This window comes from Myxocyprinus asiaticus, chromosome 49, assembly GCF_019703515.2.
Source record: "Myxocyprinus asiaticus isolate MX2 ecotype Aquarium Trade chromosome 49, UBuf_Myxa_2, whole genome shotgun sequence".
NCBI classification, from domain to species: Eukaryota; Metazoa; Chordata; class Actinopteri; order Cypriniformes; family Catostomidae; genus Myxocyprinus; species Myxocyprinus asiaticus.
In genome coordinates, this window is record NC_059392.1 from 25,897,667 (window position 1) to 25,913,814 (window position 16,148).

The following is a 16,148-nucleotide window of genomic DNA, read 5'->3' on the forward strand; positions in this document are numbered from 1 at the left end:
GATTATTAAATTTGTATCAAGTTTGCAGAAGGATTGCGACATGGAGTCTTAAGGCCGCATTCACCTATGAGAGCATCTTGATGTATCCCAATGGCAACACCCCTTTCAAATGTTTCAGTATATTTGCTATTATTGCTGTAACATAGACCACAATTAATGAAAGTCCATTACCAACAACGGCAACATAAAAAAAACGCCAGAATAGCTATTTGGCTATTGCTTAACATTATTTCTGGCCACGGTGATGACAGCCAAAGAGGATCATTGTTTCAGAGGTGAAGCTAGCAATTGCATTTCAATGTCTATCTTTGGCAAAATGTGCATGATAAGACCACACTCAATTTTTTCGAATTTTGATTTCATGTTGACTTTGTAGAAGATGGCCAGCTCACGTTAGTCTCAGGGTAAGCGGTGTCCCTGACGTCCAGTTTGCTGAGAGGCAGGAAGGTGACCTCTCCAGGCAAGTTCATCTTATTAAACTCCATCAGAATCTTGGTGCTCACTTCATCCGTCTCCACAATGTGGTAAAACAGCCTAAACAAACACCAGCAAAAAATTACTATTTGCTTATTGGCAAAACACAATAACGTCTACTGGCAGTTTCTGAAGAAGCAAAGAATACAATACACCAGCTTTTGAGTGTGTCTGACCTGGTGCCAGCAGTCACCTCCACACAGGTATAGAAGGCAGGTTCGCACTCAAAGTTATTCATGACGATGCCGTGGTAACCGTTGATGACGTGCTGGTTGATGCCCTTCCGACGGAAATGCTCCAATACTTTATTAATGCTGTCAATACCATTCAAAATAGCCTGGAAGACAAGCAAATGACACACAAAACACTGTTTCAAAGTTTGTAATTTAATTTCGAGCCCTGATGATGATCCAAGAATTTGAGGATCCATGTCTAGATTATGTATATTGATGTACATTTTTGCAATGTGGGAGGAGTCTCTAAAATTAGTGGCTGACTCATAGTCCAAGACAGATGATCCAGCAGCTAAAATGAGCCCAAAATAGCAATTTAACAGAGATGGTTCATAGTTTAGCCAAAACATACTGAACTGGTGTGGGCGTGCATTTACATGACTTTAAATAGATAGAAACACATTCTTTATTGATCTCTGAGGGCATGTTTAAGGAGTTGAGGTGTTTTTTGTTTATTATTTACAATCTTTAGACAGAATCAGATAACAAGCAACTTCAAAATGAGTGAAATTCAATGTGAAATAAAGGAAGACAGAACTTCGTTTTACCCAACAGACCTGGCACTTTTATTAAGAAAGTAAAAAGAGCCAATGTTGATTTCACTCTTTTGCAACAAGCAGGTCTGTTTTCATTTCTAACCTTTCCGGTGGCGGCTCGCAGTAGCTGTTGTTTCTTCTCCAGGTCTTCTCGTTTGGCTGCCAGCGCCTGCTGTTCTGCGTTCTCCTCTCTCCACAGGTAGCTGCATGAGGGGGACAGACACACCCATCAGCCCTGGCTCACAAACACCACGCCTGCGTTCTGATCTAGCCCAGTACCGGCCTCAGCACGAGACCCTATTCAATAGCCCAACAGGAAAGCCTTACCCTGCTGTGAGACCTATGGCTTATGGATTATTAATAACTATTATGATGGATGAGGGGATGTATGGTTCATACAGGTAATTAGAGAGTGTGGGATGTGTTGGGAACCGCAGAATCTTACTTTCTCTCACTCTGTAGTTCATCCTTGCGGTTCTTCACCTCGTAATACTTTTTGTCCAGCTCTTCAACGCGAGTTTTCACCTCATTCAGGTCCTGGTCTAATTTCTGTAGCCAAAATCAAAGATCGAATCAAATCTTATATGCTTTTAAAGCAAAGCAGAACCAATCGGAGTCAAACCAAAACATTTACTGTTACTAATCAGATGTTACCAAATTTAGCTATCAAATTGTTTGTTATTTATTGTAGAAAATCTACACACATAAATCTTACATTGTACTGCTCCAGGTTTCTCTCTTTATTAGCTTCTGTGTCCTCCAGGTCTTTGTGGATGGCAGCGATCTGGCGTTTCTTGTCGTTGATGGCCTGATCCAGAGACTTCAACTCTTTCTTGATCCATTTGTCTCTCTCTTCTTTAGAGGTGAACTGGCTACCACGACCTTGTTTGGCGTACAGGTCCGTTCGCTCTTGTGTGGCTTGAGCCAACCTGGGAGTGAAAGAATAAACACACATGAATAACACCAGAACAAAACACTCTTTAAGCAATGGTTACAAATAATGAGAATGGTATTCGTAATGCATTTCAGTTCCTTAATGTTATGCATTTTTAAGCAGAGCAAAATATTCAGTGGGAAATATAGGGCAGGACTTGATTTTATCCATTGGGATTTGATTGGATTGTGAAATTTTGGCATTGATAGTGTTTGTTTATTTGTATTTATCAGCATCACCTCGTAAGAATGATAATATTGGTCATGGACAACATAATAGATTAAACTACCTTAATGTGATGTATTTACCAGTGAAACAGGAAAGAAAATTGCTTTCGTCAAACCTCTTCACTGGGACTTTGCATGTCAAACACTCATAGGAACTTTGAATAGTTTGAAGACTTTACCGGGCGATTCCCCGCTCTTCTTTTTCTTTCACTGTGTTAAATTTGGGTTCCGTTTCCTGTAGCTCCTTCTGTTTTTCCTCAATCTTCTCCAGAAGCTTCTGGCGCTCTTTTAGCAGCCGTTTCTGATGGAGAGAAAGAATGAAGTACTGAAGAAGATTTTTGTAGGAAGTCTAAATACGCCACATCCTGTGCAGGTGTGTGTTGAGGTGTTTATATTTAGATGAAGAAAACTGCCATTTGCACAACCAAGTGTGTACATTCAGCGGCATGAACAGAACAAAGGGGATCTCCATCAGAGCAAACCTACATTCATATTCACCAGTCAAAGGGCAAATGACGCATTTCTGCCTCTCTTTAACAGGAAAAGGCCGCACACACTTGGCCAGGTGGGGCTAATCCCTCTCTAAGCCAAGCTAGGATGCAGGAGGGCTGACCAAAAGTGTGTATTTCACACATATATGGATACACAAACAGTGTGTGTGTGCGCGTCTGGCTGTAAGCCCAGGCTGGAGTGAGTGTGTATAGTCAGTGACGCAGGCGGAGACACTGTGGACCCTCTGTTCACTAGAGCCTGCCAACATTTCCTGCAGCTCTCTGTGTGTATTCATGAGTGTGTTTGCATTTGCAAGCAAGTGTATGAAACACGTGTGTTTGTATGGATGTTGTTATAGCTTATTTTTGCAGCTACCACTACAATTCATCTGCAGCAATAAGCCAAGAGCAAGCAGGTGTGTATTTGATTGAGGAAATGAAGGCTTACGACTATCAGGGTTTATATTTACTCTTGTACACATGTGCAATATTGAAAGGAAAAGAATGATGAATTTGGTACGGAGTAAATTTAATGTAATCAAATGTAGCTCAGGTTGATTACAGGGTTATTTCTGGGTCAAAAATTGTCTTTCTGTGGTGACTGATGTATCCGGTTATCCACAAGCTCAAAGCTGGTTTATTACATAATTGCATTTATGAATTTATTTTTATGAAAATATATATTTGCTGAAAATTATTTATGAAAAATAGCAGCCTAAACACATTTAGAAACTACAAATGCCACATTTGAGAGAGAGAAAAAAAAAAAAGAAAGGTTTTTTCAGTTTATATGAACATAAGTTTCTCTAAACGTGTGCATTGAGTGCATGTGTGCCTGAAGCGCGTGCATGTGTTTACGTGTGTGTATGATAGTCTCACCCTCTGTTCGCTGTTTCCTGCCAGCTCGTCCTGCAGATCTTTGGCTTTGAGCTCCAGTTTGGTCCTCTGTTTTATCTGCTCCTGTCGTTCAGCGCTCAGCTGCTCTTTCTCCTCCTTCATGGCTGAGATTCGAGACTTCAGCTCCCTCACCACGCGCTCTGTCTCCTACAGACACACAGAAAGTTAGACAACATGACCCAATAAAAGCTACTATATGACATGTGCAAGTGTGGTTTTCAGACAGCATTCTTCGTGTTTTATTACAGAAACGTATTCAACGTGTTCAAGAAATCGTAAACGTATGGTTGTTCGGTGACTATTTACCTCCACTTTGTCTCGGGCATCTTGTTGAGCGTCTCGCAGTTGTCTAGATTTGTCTCCACAGGTCTCTCTCTTACTGGACAACTAGACAAGTAAATGACACCATCATTAAATCATAATGCTGCTCTAAATTTACATATGAGCAACAAAAGGCGAAAACTGTGTTTTTCTCTATTACAACCAGAATAGACTCAGTGAACTTGATGACAGCTAAGAGTGAGTGTGTGTACTTCATCCAGTTTGGCCCTGGTCTCATTGAGCTCCTGGTTGTAGATGGTGTACTCCAGAGCTCTCCTCATTTTGTCCCATTTCTGGTACTGTGCCAGTTCTTCTTTCTCGTCCTCCAGAGTGTGTAGACGCTCCTCGATGTACTTCAGCAGCTCATTAATCTTCTCTCTCTTACCCTCTGCACACACACACAAACAGGACTGCTCATTACAAACCTCTAATTATAAAAGCTCTTTTCAAGTAGAAAAAAAGACGTGTCTACTGCAGTGTGTCCTGCATCACTACTCGTATTTCTAAACACATTTTTCTATTGCATTGGCTACACACAACAAACATACACTCACTGAGCACTTTATTAGGAATACTATGGTCCTAATAAAGTGCCCAACATGGTTTTCTGCTGTTGTAGTCCATCAGTAGTTATTGTTACTACAGTAAATCCATGGTAAATGTTTGTAAGTATTGTTATTTGAGAATTGAAAAGCCTTCTAATATATGTTTTCTCCATCAGTGCCGTTTATAATGTAGGGGCTGTTTGTTTTAAACTAGTTTCATCACCAATACAGAAGAGTTTTGCAACAGACAATTCTGTACCGCATTCAAACGTGTTTCGCACATCTCACTGGTTCACAAGCACAAATAAAATAGTCCGTTCGGTTGAAACCAGTCTGCGAATTACCGCACCTGCTCTGCGCTCGTGCAGCTCTATACATGATGAGCCATGTTGATAATTGATCAGTGTAACGCTGTTTCATTACGCCTTTGATGCGAGCAAAATGCACTCCAAAACATACAGATGGCAGGGGAAGGCTCATTAATATTCACAAGGAAAGCACTAACTGATTGTTCAGTGAAACGTTTCAGAAATGAGCTCGTGGGCCACATGAAATGAAGCGAGTTTGACACATGTGTTATGGGGTGACGTCACTGTGAGTATGTGCGTGTATGTGTGTGTGGTGGGGTCTCTTTCTCAGTGTACAAAGCGCACAACTGACTGGGGCTGGCAAGCATTATTGCATCAAGAATATTAAATTAACCATGTGAAAACGTAACCGCGGGGCTCATATTTCAGCAGTGGTGCAGCGTCACTACAAAATGAATATAGGGGAAACACCGACAAGGCGTTTCCGTCCACAGAACTGCTGCTCACTGGATGTTTTTGGTTTTTGGCACCATTCTGAGTAAATTCTAGAGACTGTTGTGTGTGAAAATACCAGAAATACTCAAACCAGCCCATCTGACACCAACAATCATGCCACGGTCCAAATCACTGAGATCACATTTTTCCCCATTCTGATGGTTGATGTGAACATTAACTGAAGCTCCTGACCCATATCTGCATGATTTTATGCACTGCTGCCACACGATTGGCTGATTAGATAATCACATGAATAAGTAGGTGTAAATATTTGTTCTTAAAGTCAAAAACGCCAAGTGGTGTAACCGTCCGGAGATGGTAATGTTAGCATGAGCAGTGCAGCATAATAAACTTTTATTAACATTTCTTTTTTTTTTTTTTAAAGCAAAAGAAAACCATAGTGTTTTAAAATCTGATTAATATTACAACTTTTGTTCACCAAATCCAAGTCATGTGGTGTAACCAATATGTAGGTTGACAAAAAGACTCTCTTGACTGTGTCAAGTAAAAAAATGTTTTTGCTGCAAATGACCTCAGACATCTCATCTCAGGAGGTGTTTTGAGTTCAGTTCACTTTATTTCCACAGAACAGTTCATTGTGAACGCAACTCTGCAGCCTATACATCTGTGATTAAACATAAAATAATACAAAAACACCTCCAACCATGAGTTATATTTCAGTGATTATTATCATCATTATAATTGTTTTTATGTCTTCATTTGTGTAAGTCATTTTCCACCTGCATGTTTAGACGGATACTTGCCTGACGGTAAATGGAAAGGTGGTTACATAGATATATAATTTTTTTGATCACTTTGTTATTTTAATTGCTTTTTCGTTTCCTTTGGCGTGTAATTTGAATTTAGAAATGTATTTGATTTAAGTAAATAAATAAATATAACGTAAAGTAAACAATTTAAATAAATTAATATAATTTTCAATGCAAAATCACTAAAGCCAAAATATTCACCAACCTCCCAGCCCAGGGGTTGCTTATGTAATTGGATATTGCGAGATATATATATATATATATATATACAGTACTGTGCAAAAGTTTTAGGCACTTGTGAAAAATGTTGCATAATGAGGATGTCTTCAAAAATAATGACATAAATAGTTTTCATTTATCACTTAACATCATACAAAGTCCAGTAAACATAAAAAAGCTAAATTAATATTTGGTGTGACCACCTTTGCCTTTAAAACAGCCCCAATTCTCCTAGATACACCTGGATACAGTTTTTCTTGGTTGTTGGCAGACAGGATGTTCAAAGCTTCTTGGAGAATTCACCACTGTTCTTCTATTTCAGCTGTCTCACTTGCTTCTGTCTCTTTATGTAATCTCAGACTCACTCAATATTCAGTGGGGGACTCTGTGGGGGCCATGACATCTGTTGCAGGGCTCCCTGTTCTTCTATCTATTTAGTCTCAATTGCTTCTGTCTCTTTATGTAATCTCAGACTGACTCGATGTTCAGTGGGGGGACTCTGTGGGGGCCATGACATCTGTTGCAGGGCTCCCTGTTCTTCTATCTATTTAGTCTGTCTCAATTGCTTCTGTCTCTTTATGTAATCTCAGACTGACTCGATGTTCAGTGGGGGGACTCTGTGGGGGCCATGACATCTGTTGCAGGGCTCCCTGTTCTTCTATCTATTTCAGCTGTCTCAATTGCTTCTGTCTCTTTATGTAATCTCAGACTGACTCAATATTCAGTGGGGGGCTCTGTGGGGACCATGACATCTGTTGCAGGGCTCCCTGTTCTTCTATTCTTATCTATTTGCAAAAGTAATATTTGGGAGTATAACATTTATATTTCCTATTGACACACTAAAGCTGAAGATATAAATACCTATCTTAAGACAAATGTTTTTGTGAAGCATCTTATGTGCCCAAGACTTTTGCACAGAACTGTATATTGTGAAGGAGGGAACAAAACGAATTCATTCACACACATGATGTATTTTCCCAGACAACGAATTACCCGACCGGTAGAGAATGAAGTAGGTCAGTTTCCAAAGAGATGTTGCCCTTCACAACTGTTTTAAAAACATCTTTCAAGAAGTTGAACAACACACATTTTAATTGCACTTATTTTTTTTCTCCAGTTTTATTTGAATTTTTCGTTAAAATAAATAAAAAATAAAGTTGAAAGATTAAAATCAAGGTGTCTTTATTGTGTCGGCTTAACCCTAACCCTGCTTAATGAAAATTACCCAGAGTACCACCTAGCGTCCAACCAGCGGCAATACCCGTGTTCGTCGGTTTGAACGTGAATAATTACCGCATGGGCCAGCCGTGTAAACGATCATGTCTGTCCGTCACTGACTGCATGACTTCGCCACTTCCTGTGGAGTTTTTTGTATTCTGCGACCAACCAGCTGTTTTTTCAGGACTCAGGTTTTCAGGACAATTTTCCCATGTTGTTTAATCTTTTACATATTAAACATTTTTATCCTAATACTGTATGTTTTATAGATGTTTAAATAATTTGGTTAAAGTTTGTTCTGTTACAGTTTGATACATGCTTTTGTCCTTTTGCACATTATCGTCAACTGAAATCTGTTATTTATGTCAAGTAAAATTGCCATTTTAGTCTGAATAAAATTGACTAAGTCACTTACTGACAGGATACTGATTTGTTAACAATTTAAAGATACACATTCAAAAATGCAGTTGGTAAGTTTCAGATAGCATGACAAAATCACCCTAATAAAATGTTTCTTGTATAAAATAAGGGTCTATATTCTACCTGTTTCCTTCATGAGCGAGATACTCTCCTCTTTACGCTCATCATAGACTCTGGTGCCAGCCACCTCTCTGAGCAGCTTCAGACGCTGAGAGTCCGGCGCTGTTGCCATCTGATTGATCTGTATTCATGTTTAAAATAGTGAAGAAATGTGTATAGTGGCATATAAGCAGGTAATAACATAATGAAGGATAGAATGAGCAAATTAATTTACAATCTTCAATCTACGATATTAGCACCACTTTAATCCCAAAAGCAAAGTTCTTTTTTGTAAAGAGATGATATTGTTTGTTATTTCCCAAAGGGCATGGAAATTTGTGTTGCAATCATGGTTAATTATTGATTGCATTAATTACAAATTAATGGTTAATTTGTAATTTTGAGAGACCATACCTTCCCCTGCTTGACGATGTAATAAGGGTTACTGCGGGAGAAACCAGCACTTTCCAATAGATTCATCACATCATTCTTACTGAAACACAATGTAAACAATTCATTCAGCTACAGTTTGGATCATTAACTGTGCGTCAAAAATTTTATTTATTTATGTTGAGGTGTTGTGAGAACTGAACTTACGTGACCATCTTCTTGTCTAAGAAGTACTGGTCTTTCTTCGCTCCGATGACACGGCGCAGAGACACCTCCTCTTTATCAATCTTAAAAGCAATAACGAAATCATATTATTCACCTACATTAACACAAGTAACACAACACTGATGTGACACTCAAGTCAGCTCTCACCGGCAGCCTGTTGTCGGAGTTGTCGAAAATAATTTCCACAAAGGCGGAAATGACACGAGGGCCAGTGCCTTCCTAAATATAAAATAAAAACACATTATCTTCATTTCATTTATTTTCATTTTTTTTAAAAACTGTGTATACTTATTTAAATATTAGATCTGTCAGAAATAACATGTTAATGCGATTAATTTAAAAAGTTTAATGCATTTAATTTTTCTTAAATCGCAATTAACTCATTTACCATTAATAAAGCATAAACCATCGGGGCCTGGGTAGCACAGTGGTAAAATACGCTGGCTACCACACCTGGAGTTGCTCGTTTGAATCCAAGGTGTGCTGAGTGACTCCAGCCAGGTCTCCTAAGCAACCAAATTGGCCCGGTTGCTAGGGAGGGTAGAGTCACATGGGGTAACCTCCTCGTGGTCGCTATAATGTGGGGCACGTGGTGAGTTGAGCGTGGATGCGCGGTGGATGGTATGACGCCTCCACACGTGCTATGTCACCGTGGCAATGTGCTCAACAAGCCACGTGATAAGATGCGCGTGGGTTGATGGTCTCAGACGCGGAGGCAACTGAGATTCATCCTCCGCCACCCGGACCGAGGCGAATCACTATGCGACCACGAGAACTTAAAAGCGCACTGGGAATTGGGCATTCCAAATTGGGAGAAAAAGGCGAGAAAATCCAAATAAATAAATAAATAAATAAATAGCATAAACCAGCATAAACACTTGTTAGGAGGACGGAACCTTTGTAATGTGTCGACATGTCCGTCTAGAGTCATTACACTGACACGCACACAACAGCGCTCCTCTGTCAGTGATAAAATGATGGACATAGGACCTCTTAGCGCTATTATTTGATTTACAAAACAATCATGCGAATCATGAACGCAGCTTCACGGAAAGTGAATAGCCACAGCCTACTGGCAGATTAATATTATGGAGGATGAGAGTTTAAGAGATTTAATGCCCATTGCAATGAATACCCAACCTATGGTGGACTAATTATTTCAATAAGTCAACCTCCAAAATTAGACTCTGGGAAATGTTTAATGTTACTTGAATTGGTGATATTTTAGGTCATTTCTATCTTGATACTGTGGAAGACTTTGATTTGGAAAATTGTAATAAAGCATTATATTGTTACATATTGTTTTGTTTTCTTTCCTAAGATGAAAATAAATGCATTTTGACAGGAAAATAAGTATATATATGGTGTCAAATTTTAGCATTTTCAAAATCTGAAAATAATCACGATTACAAAAACATATGCGATTAAAAAATGCAATCAATTGACAGCCCTAATAAATATACACTGGTGGCCAAACATTTGGAATAATGTACAGATTTTGCTGTTTCAGAAGGAAATTGGTACTTTAATTCACCAAAGTGTCATTCAACTGATCACGAAGTATAGTCAGGACATTACTGATGTAAAAAACAGCACCATCACTATTTGAAAAAAGTCACTTTTGATCAAATCTAGACAAGCAGCCATCACTCCAACACCTTATCCTTGAGTACTCATGCTAAAAGTAATCCATGCGACTCCATGCGAATGAATGTCTTCTGGAGTGAATCAATATGTTTATGTAAGAAACAAGCCGATAATTAAAACGTTTTCAACGTTTAAATCGGCTCTTCTGTCCAGGGTTCTGATGCTGTTTGAACTGGCCGAACTCTAGTGTGACGTTCGTTCTTCTGTTGTAAATAGGCACCGCTTCAGAATTCTTGTGTGAACTCGCCGGCACGCTTATGTCATGCAACAGCTACGTCAGGCATCAGCTGCTGGCAGGAAGCGCTTTTTAAAAGTTAATAAAATTTTAATTATCGATTATTTACACAAACGTATCGATTTGCTTCAGAAGACATTCATTGATCAACTGGAGTCGTGTGGATTACTTTTATGCTGCCTAAATTGGACTTTTGGACCTTCAAAGTGCTAGCACCCGTGTACTTCCACCTTTATACAGCGACCTGACAGAGCTCTATCATCTTCTAAAAATCTTCATTTGTGTTCTGCTGAAGAAAGACAGTCATACACGTCTGGGATGGCATCAGGGTAAGTGAATAATGAGAGAATTCTCATTTTTGGGTGAACTATTCCTTTAAAGTCAAAATATTGTTGTTGTTTTTTTATATCGTTGAACATAACCTTATTACTGGCCAACTTTCATCTGAGCTATTTTTAATTGTTGGTCTATGTAAACTCATGAGTCAGGACGCTTTGAGTGTCTCACTTTGGTTGTGTCGAGTTTTACAAGTTTTCAGCATCTCTAGTTATAAGCGCTGTGTTTTTAAGACTGCATCAAGTTAAATGTAGTTTGAAACATTGAAAAATGCGTCTCAGGATACTTGCATTCTGTTTTTGCATCTTTGAGTGCAAACGCACATCTGTGAAAGGCTGTATGCTGCCTGTTGCTCTCGTTAGTTTGACGAGGCGCGGTGCCTGTTAAGCTGTAGCGCTGACTGCCCCATACTGCCCCACCATGGTGGTATATCAAGCTTGAATTACTCCGATGGTAGGAACATTCCTTGTTACTAGGACTGGGTAAAAATATTGATTTTACGATGTATACCAAGCTTCATTTGAACGATTTCGATATCGATTCTTAAACCCAAAGATCGATTTTTTACTTATGATCAATTCTATGTCTAAGAGTAAAAGTTTGATTTGACTCGTTCTGTGTAATGTGTGTCCAAAGACGAGATCCACGCAATCCATTTGTCACTGAATAATGTCTCTTTCAATATCCTCTCTGTTCATTACAGTCAGTTGTACAAAAAAGAAAAATTTAATTCTAATCACGAATAGCACGGATGAGGTAAAGAAGCCATTTGATTCCTCTCTCGTTAATATGTGCTCATTTATATAAACTCTCTTTATAAATGAATGCATATTAACAACTCTTAACAGAACTGCTGGTTTTCTTAAAGAGACAGTTTACATTTTTAGCACGTGTTCTACAAATCAATGTTAATCCTTGTAAATAGTCAAACTTATGCATTAAACAGACATGTAACAAAATTTAATATATGCAATGCAATATAATATCATATTTATTGATGGAATACATGAATTTGTATATTTTTAAAAAGCTAAAATGTGACCAAAATGATGAAAAACAAATAAAATATAATTTGTGAAATTAATATTTTCAAAAAGCTCTCTGTTAGAAGGTTCCCTGTATAATTAACAACATTACCTGGGAAATAGTTTCTTTCATATGCAAGCAAAATGGGCATTATAACTAAAATATACTCAAATTAATCGATATAATATTGAATGCTTGCGAATCGGAATCTAATCAAATCAAGAAATATGTATCAATACCCAGCACTATTTATTACGAAATGTACGTACGATTCGGACGCATCGAGTAAACTTTTTATTAACATTTTTTATTTTCATATAATTAAATCGCACCAGATTATCTTGTTAAATCGACAGCTCTACTACCAACATACAGCCAAAATGAAAACATAAAAATGCTTATACACTAACCGCATCATTAACATCACGTGCGCTCTGAGTGTATTAATGACAAAAAGCAGATCACTTTATTTACTGTGAAGCATGTAGCACATGCAGACTATATATTTATAAAATTAAATCATAGCCTTTTGCGGTTTAATAAACACATTAGCCCATTTAGCGAACTGCTTTTCTGGCGCTGAGAAGTGAAGCCGTCAAAAACATCCGGTTTCCTCCAAAATAAAAGCTCCATTTAACTAGACACGTGAGATTATGTGTCAGAAATATATTGCTTCTGCATAGTAAAATAAAATATTCAATGTAGTAGTGGTAGTAATAATAATGTTCATATTAATATCTGAATAATAATACCAAACCAAATTTGACAAAATAATATTAATAATAATCATTAAATAAGGGGGCCTGGGTATCTCAGCGAGAACTGACGCTGACTATCACACCTGGAGTCACGAGTTTGAATCCAGGGTGTGCTGAGTGACTCAATCCAGGTCTCCTAAGCAACCAAATTGTCCCAGTTGCTAGGGTGGTAGAGTCACATGGGGTAACCTCCTCGTGGTTGCTATAATGTGGTTCTCGCTCTCGGTGGGGCGTGTGGCGAGTTGTGTGTGGATGCCGTGGTGAATAGCGTGAAGCCTCCACATACGCTACGTCTCCGCGGTAACATGCTCAACAAGCCACGTGATAAAATGCGCGGACTGACGGCGTCAGACACGGAGGCAACTGAGATTCGTCCTCCGCCACCCGGATTGAGGCGAGTCACTACACCACCATGGGGACTTAGAGCACATTGGGAATTGGGCATTCCAAATTGGGGAGAATTTATTTTTTTAAATAAAATAAATGTGAATTTATCCTAATTTTGGGTTTGGGATTGTGTGAGGATCAGTATAGACGCTCTTCATTTAACAAACAAATAATGCAATGGTATGTTGAAAAGTAATAGTTCTGTTTTCATTTTATTCAAATTCTATAAATTAATTTGATTAGAGAGGTTTTTTTGAATGATAAAATATAATTCAACTTTAAAACTCTGAATTCAGTGAAAATAAAATGCAAAACACAGAATTTGGTGAAAAAAACAAATTTCATAGGACCCTACGTGTCGTGTAAAAGTATAGTAAGACGTTTAATTTAACTCACATGCAGCAGAGCCAGACGCTGTTCTGGCCGAAGATGACTGAACTCATCGCTGAGCACAAACTGGATGGCTGAGAGGGGAAAAAATGTAAATGGCATACAAACTTATCGCAGCAATAAAACTTACCAGAAACGTCCATAATGTATACATTTACTTTAAGCGTAAACACATCTAACGCTCACCATAAAAGAAGTTACTCTTCCCAGATCCATTTCTTCCAACTGTGAAAAATGACAGTAAACCGTTTAAAGCAGAGAGACTAATACCTGTTGCACATTAAGTATGCTATGATGAAGAGGCTCAGACACTTTTCATAGTATATGATTGACAAAAAAATGATTATAGATTAAGCTGCCCACTTTATTAGCTTTTCAATGCATTTGTGATGTAATACACACACAAGACATCATCACATGTGAGTGGTGGGACAGACAGTCTTACCGATGACATTGTGTTTGGAGCTGAAGGGGTCAACCACAGTCTGATCTCTGTAGCTGCGAAACCCTTGAATAATAACCTAAAAGACAAAAATAACAAAATGTATTAATTGCACTGTCTGTATAGCGTTAATTCAATTCCATATTCATATTGTGCAGTGAAGAAAGCATGCCATCCAAAATAAAAACCCAAACAAAGCCTACAAGAGAGATGTTTATGTATAACAGCACTTTATGTATTTATTAATGAGTAGGCTGTGTATTATTACCAGTACATATACAGTATAATCCTTAGTTTTTGTATTTGAATAAGATATAGCTACATTAACTTACTTTACTCCTTAAAGTTTAGTCACACCCAGCTCGTGTTTGAACAGCAACATGAGTTAAAAGCAGATTTCAGTAGTAAATATGCAATATAAAGATGATATACAGTGTTTCGTTGAATTGTTTTGATTTTTTTCCCTCTGACAGCTGATGCTACTGCTAAAGCTAGTTTAATTGAAGGCCATGTATTCGTCTGAAACTTACAGCCTGTCGTGATAAGGACTTAAAATGCCCTTTTGTGCATATGTTGGATCTGACTTTGTAAATAAATACTTTAATAGGCACATTTCAACACATACATTGTAAGTGTGCATGCAGCGCGTGACTCGTATCTCATTCACTCACCTGTTTAATGTACATGGCGGTTTATGCACACAAAACTCCCCTTAGAAACCAGCCGAAAAAAGATGGAATAAAAACCCTCCTCCTCAGAGAGAAGAAGGGCTTGGGTTAAGATGAAAATGAAAATGCCTGCACACCAGATAAATTTTCCGATTTTTAATCTATGCGTTGTCAAGTTTTGTTTTCCCTCCCCTCACAAAACACAAATAACAGTCAAAATGGCGACAGAGGCGAGACGAGCGGACGAGTCTACTTGAGTATTAAGGGGGAGCTGTAACTTTCACTTATTATAAATGTTTAAAAGAAAGGTAAGTAAATTGGCTTTGCATCACATCATCAGTAAAGCTATGTGGTATTTGTATTTGTTAAATGTTAAATATACTACTTGGTATAAAATACTATGAAATGTTTATTCTTTCTAGACGCTACCCCTATTTGGTGAAGTTAGTTTCGTCTGTCGAGGTAGAAATTGGGCGCCAAGAAAGAGATGCTCATATACACCATGTGTGTCTTTCATCTGTTTCATTTGTTTAGATTCAGTTCTTTATTTCATTTCCATGTCAACACTAACAAAAATTAACATGTTATTACAGTGTTTTTTGGATGCACCATGGCAACGTCATGTGATGTTTGTACCATGATATTCTTGTAAGTATATTGCAGTACATGTAAATACCAAATGGATATGGAAATATGGTAGTGCTCACGTGAAGCAAGGTCTCGGGTTGCATTCGGGTTCAAATGCATTTACCTTGTAAGTCACTTTGGATAAAAGTGTCTGCTAAATGTAAATGTATTATAACAATCTGATAACATCACTGTACTGTCAGAGTACTGTTTTAAAAAGGGAGACCAATCTCTCCCATCTCTTAGTTTAGGAAGCAAAAATTTATGACACAAATTAAAGGTGTACTCAGTTATTTTCTTCTCAATTAAAAAAGTTTTACTCCTAAAGACATTAATAGAAGACCTCAGTCATATCAGTAACCTCATAAAAGCTGTTTTATTCTACATTGAGAGGGTCCGCACATGGGGGCTGCCATTTTAGAATCACATGGCCAGCCGAATACTACTCGCTTAATCTCAGTAACCGTCCTGTTATTGGACACTTTCAATCAAGAATTCAATTAATCATGGCTAACTGTGAATAGTTAATGGCATCTGTAACTGAAAACTATTTAGTTTGAATGATGCTGTCAGCTATTTCTATGGATACCAGCTAATTCGCATGCACATTCTTGAGTAAATTGACAGGCTGTGTCAGTATCTTAAAGGTGATTGGCTTGTTTACATGTAAGACTTCCTTTTCTATATCCATTGGCTGTTTCCATTTCTCCCATTCATTTTGACAGAAGTTGTCCATCTCTGCTAAATAATCTCTGATGCAACTTTAAAGGTGCTGTAAGCAATTTTAGCCAGACCTTATTCACAGCAGCGCCATCTTAGATTTTTGACAG

The 16,148-nt window shown here is 38.1% G+C and overlaps 1 protein-coding gene across 1 annotated transcript in view; it reads right to left on the reverse strand.

Moving 5' to 3' along the window:
* The window catches only part of LOC127438350 (structural maintenance of chromosomes protein 3), a 28,367-nt gene extending 13,464 nt beyond the window's left edge, over positions 1-14,903 (reverse strand). Inside the window, exons 1-17 of the mRNA XM_051693876.1 lie at positions 14,695-14,903; positions 14,027-14,102; positions 13,768-13,806; positions 13,588-13,655; positions 8,950-9,021; positions 8,785-8,864; positions 8,602-8,680; positions 8,212-8,329; positions 4,326-4,501; positions 4,099-4,179; positions 3,775-3,939; positions 2,584-2,705; positions 1,959-2,172; positions 1,689-1,792; positions 1,347-1,446; positions 651-811; positions 393-534 (exon numbers count right to left, since the gene is read on the reverse strand). Of these exons, the coding sequence (XP_051549836.1) occupies positions 393-534; positions 651-811; positions 1,347-1,446; positions 1,689-1,792; positions 1,959-2,172; positions 2,584-2,705; positions 3,775-3,939; positions 4,099-4,179; positions 4,326-4,501; positions 8,212-8,329; positions 8,602-8,680; positions 8,785-8,864; positions 8,950-9,021; positions 13,588-13,655; positions 13,768-13,806; positions 14,027-14,102; positions 14,695-14,709 (1,812 nt within the window). The 5' untranslated portion in view covers positions 14,710-14,903. The remainder of the gene's footprint in view (positions 1-392; positions 535-650; positions 812-1,346; positions 1,447-1,688; positions 1,793-1,958; positions 2,173-2,583; positions 2,706-3,774; positions 3,940-4,098; positions 4,180-4,325; positions 4,502-8,211; positions 8,330-8,601; positions 8,681-8,784; positions 8,865-8,949; positions 9,022-13,587; positions 13,656-13,767; positions 13,807-14,026; positions 14,103-14,694) is intronic.
* Between the last annotated feature and the right edge of the window lie 1,245 nt (positions 14,904-16,148).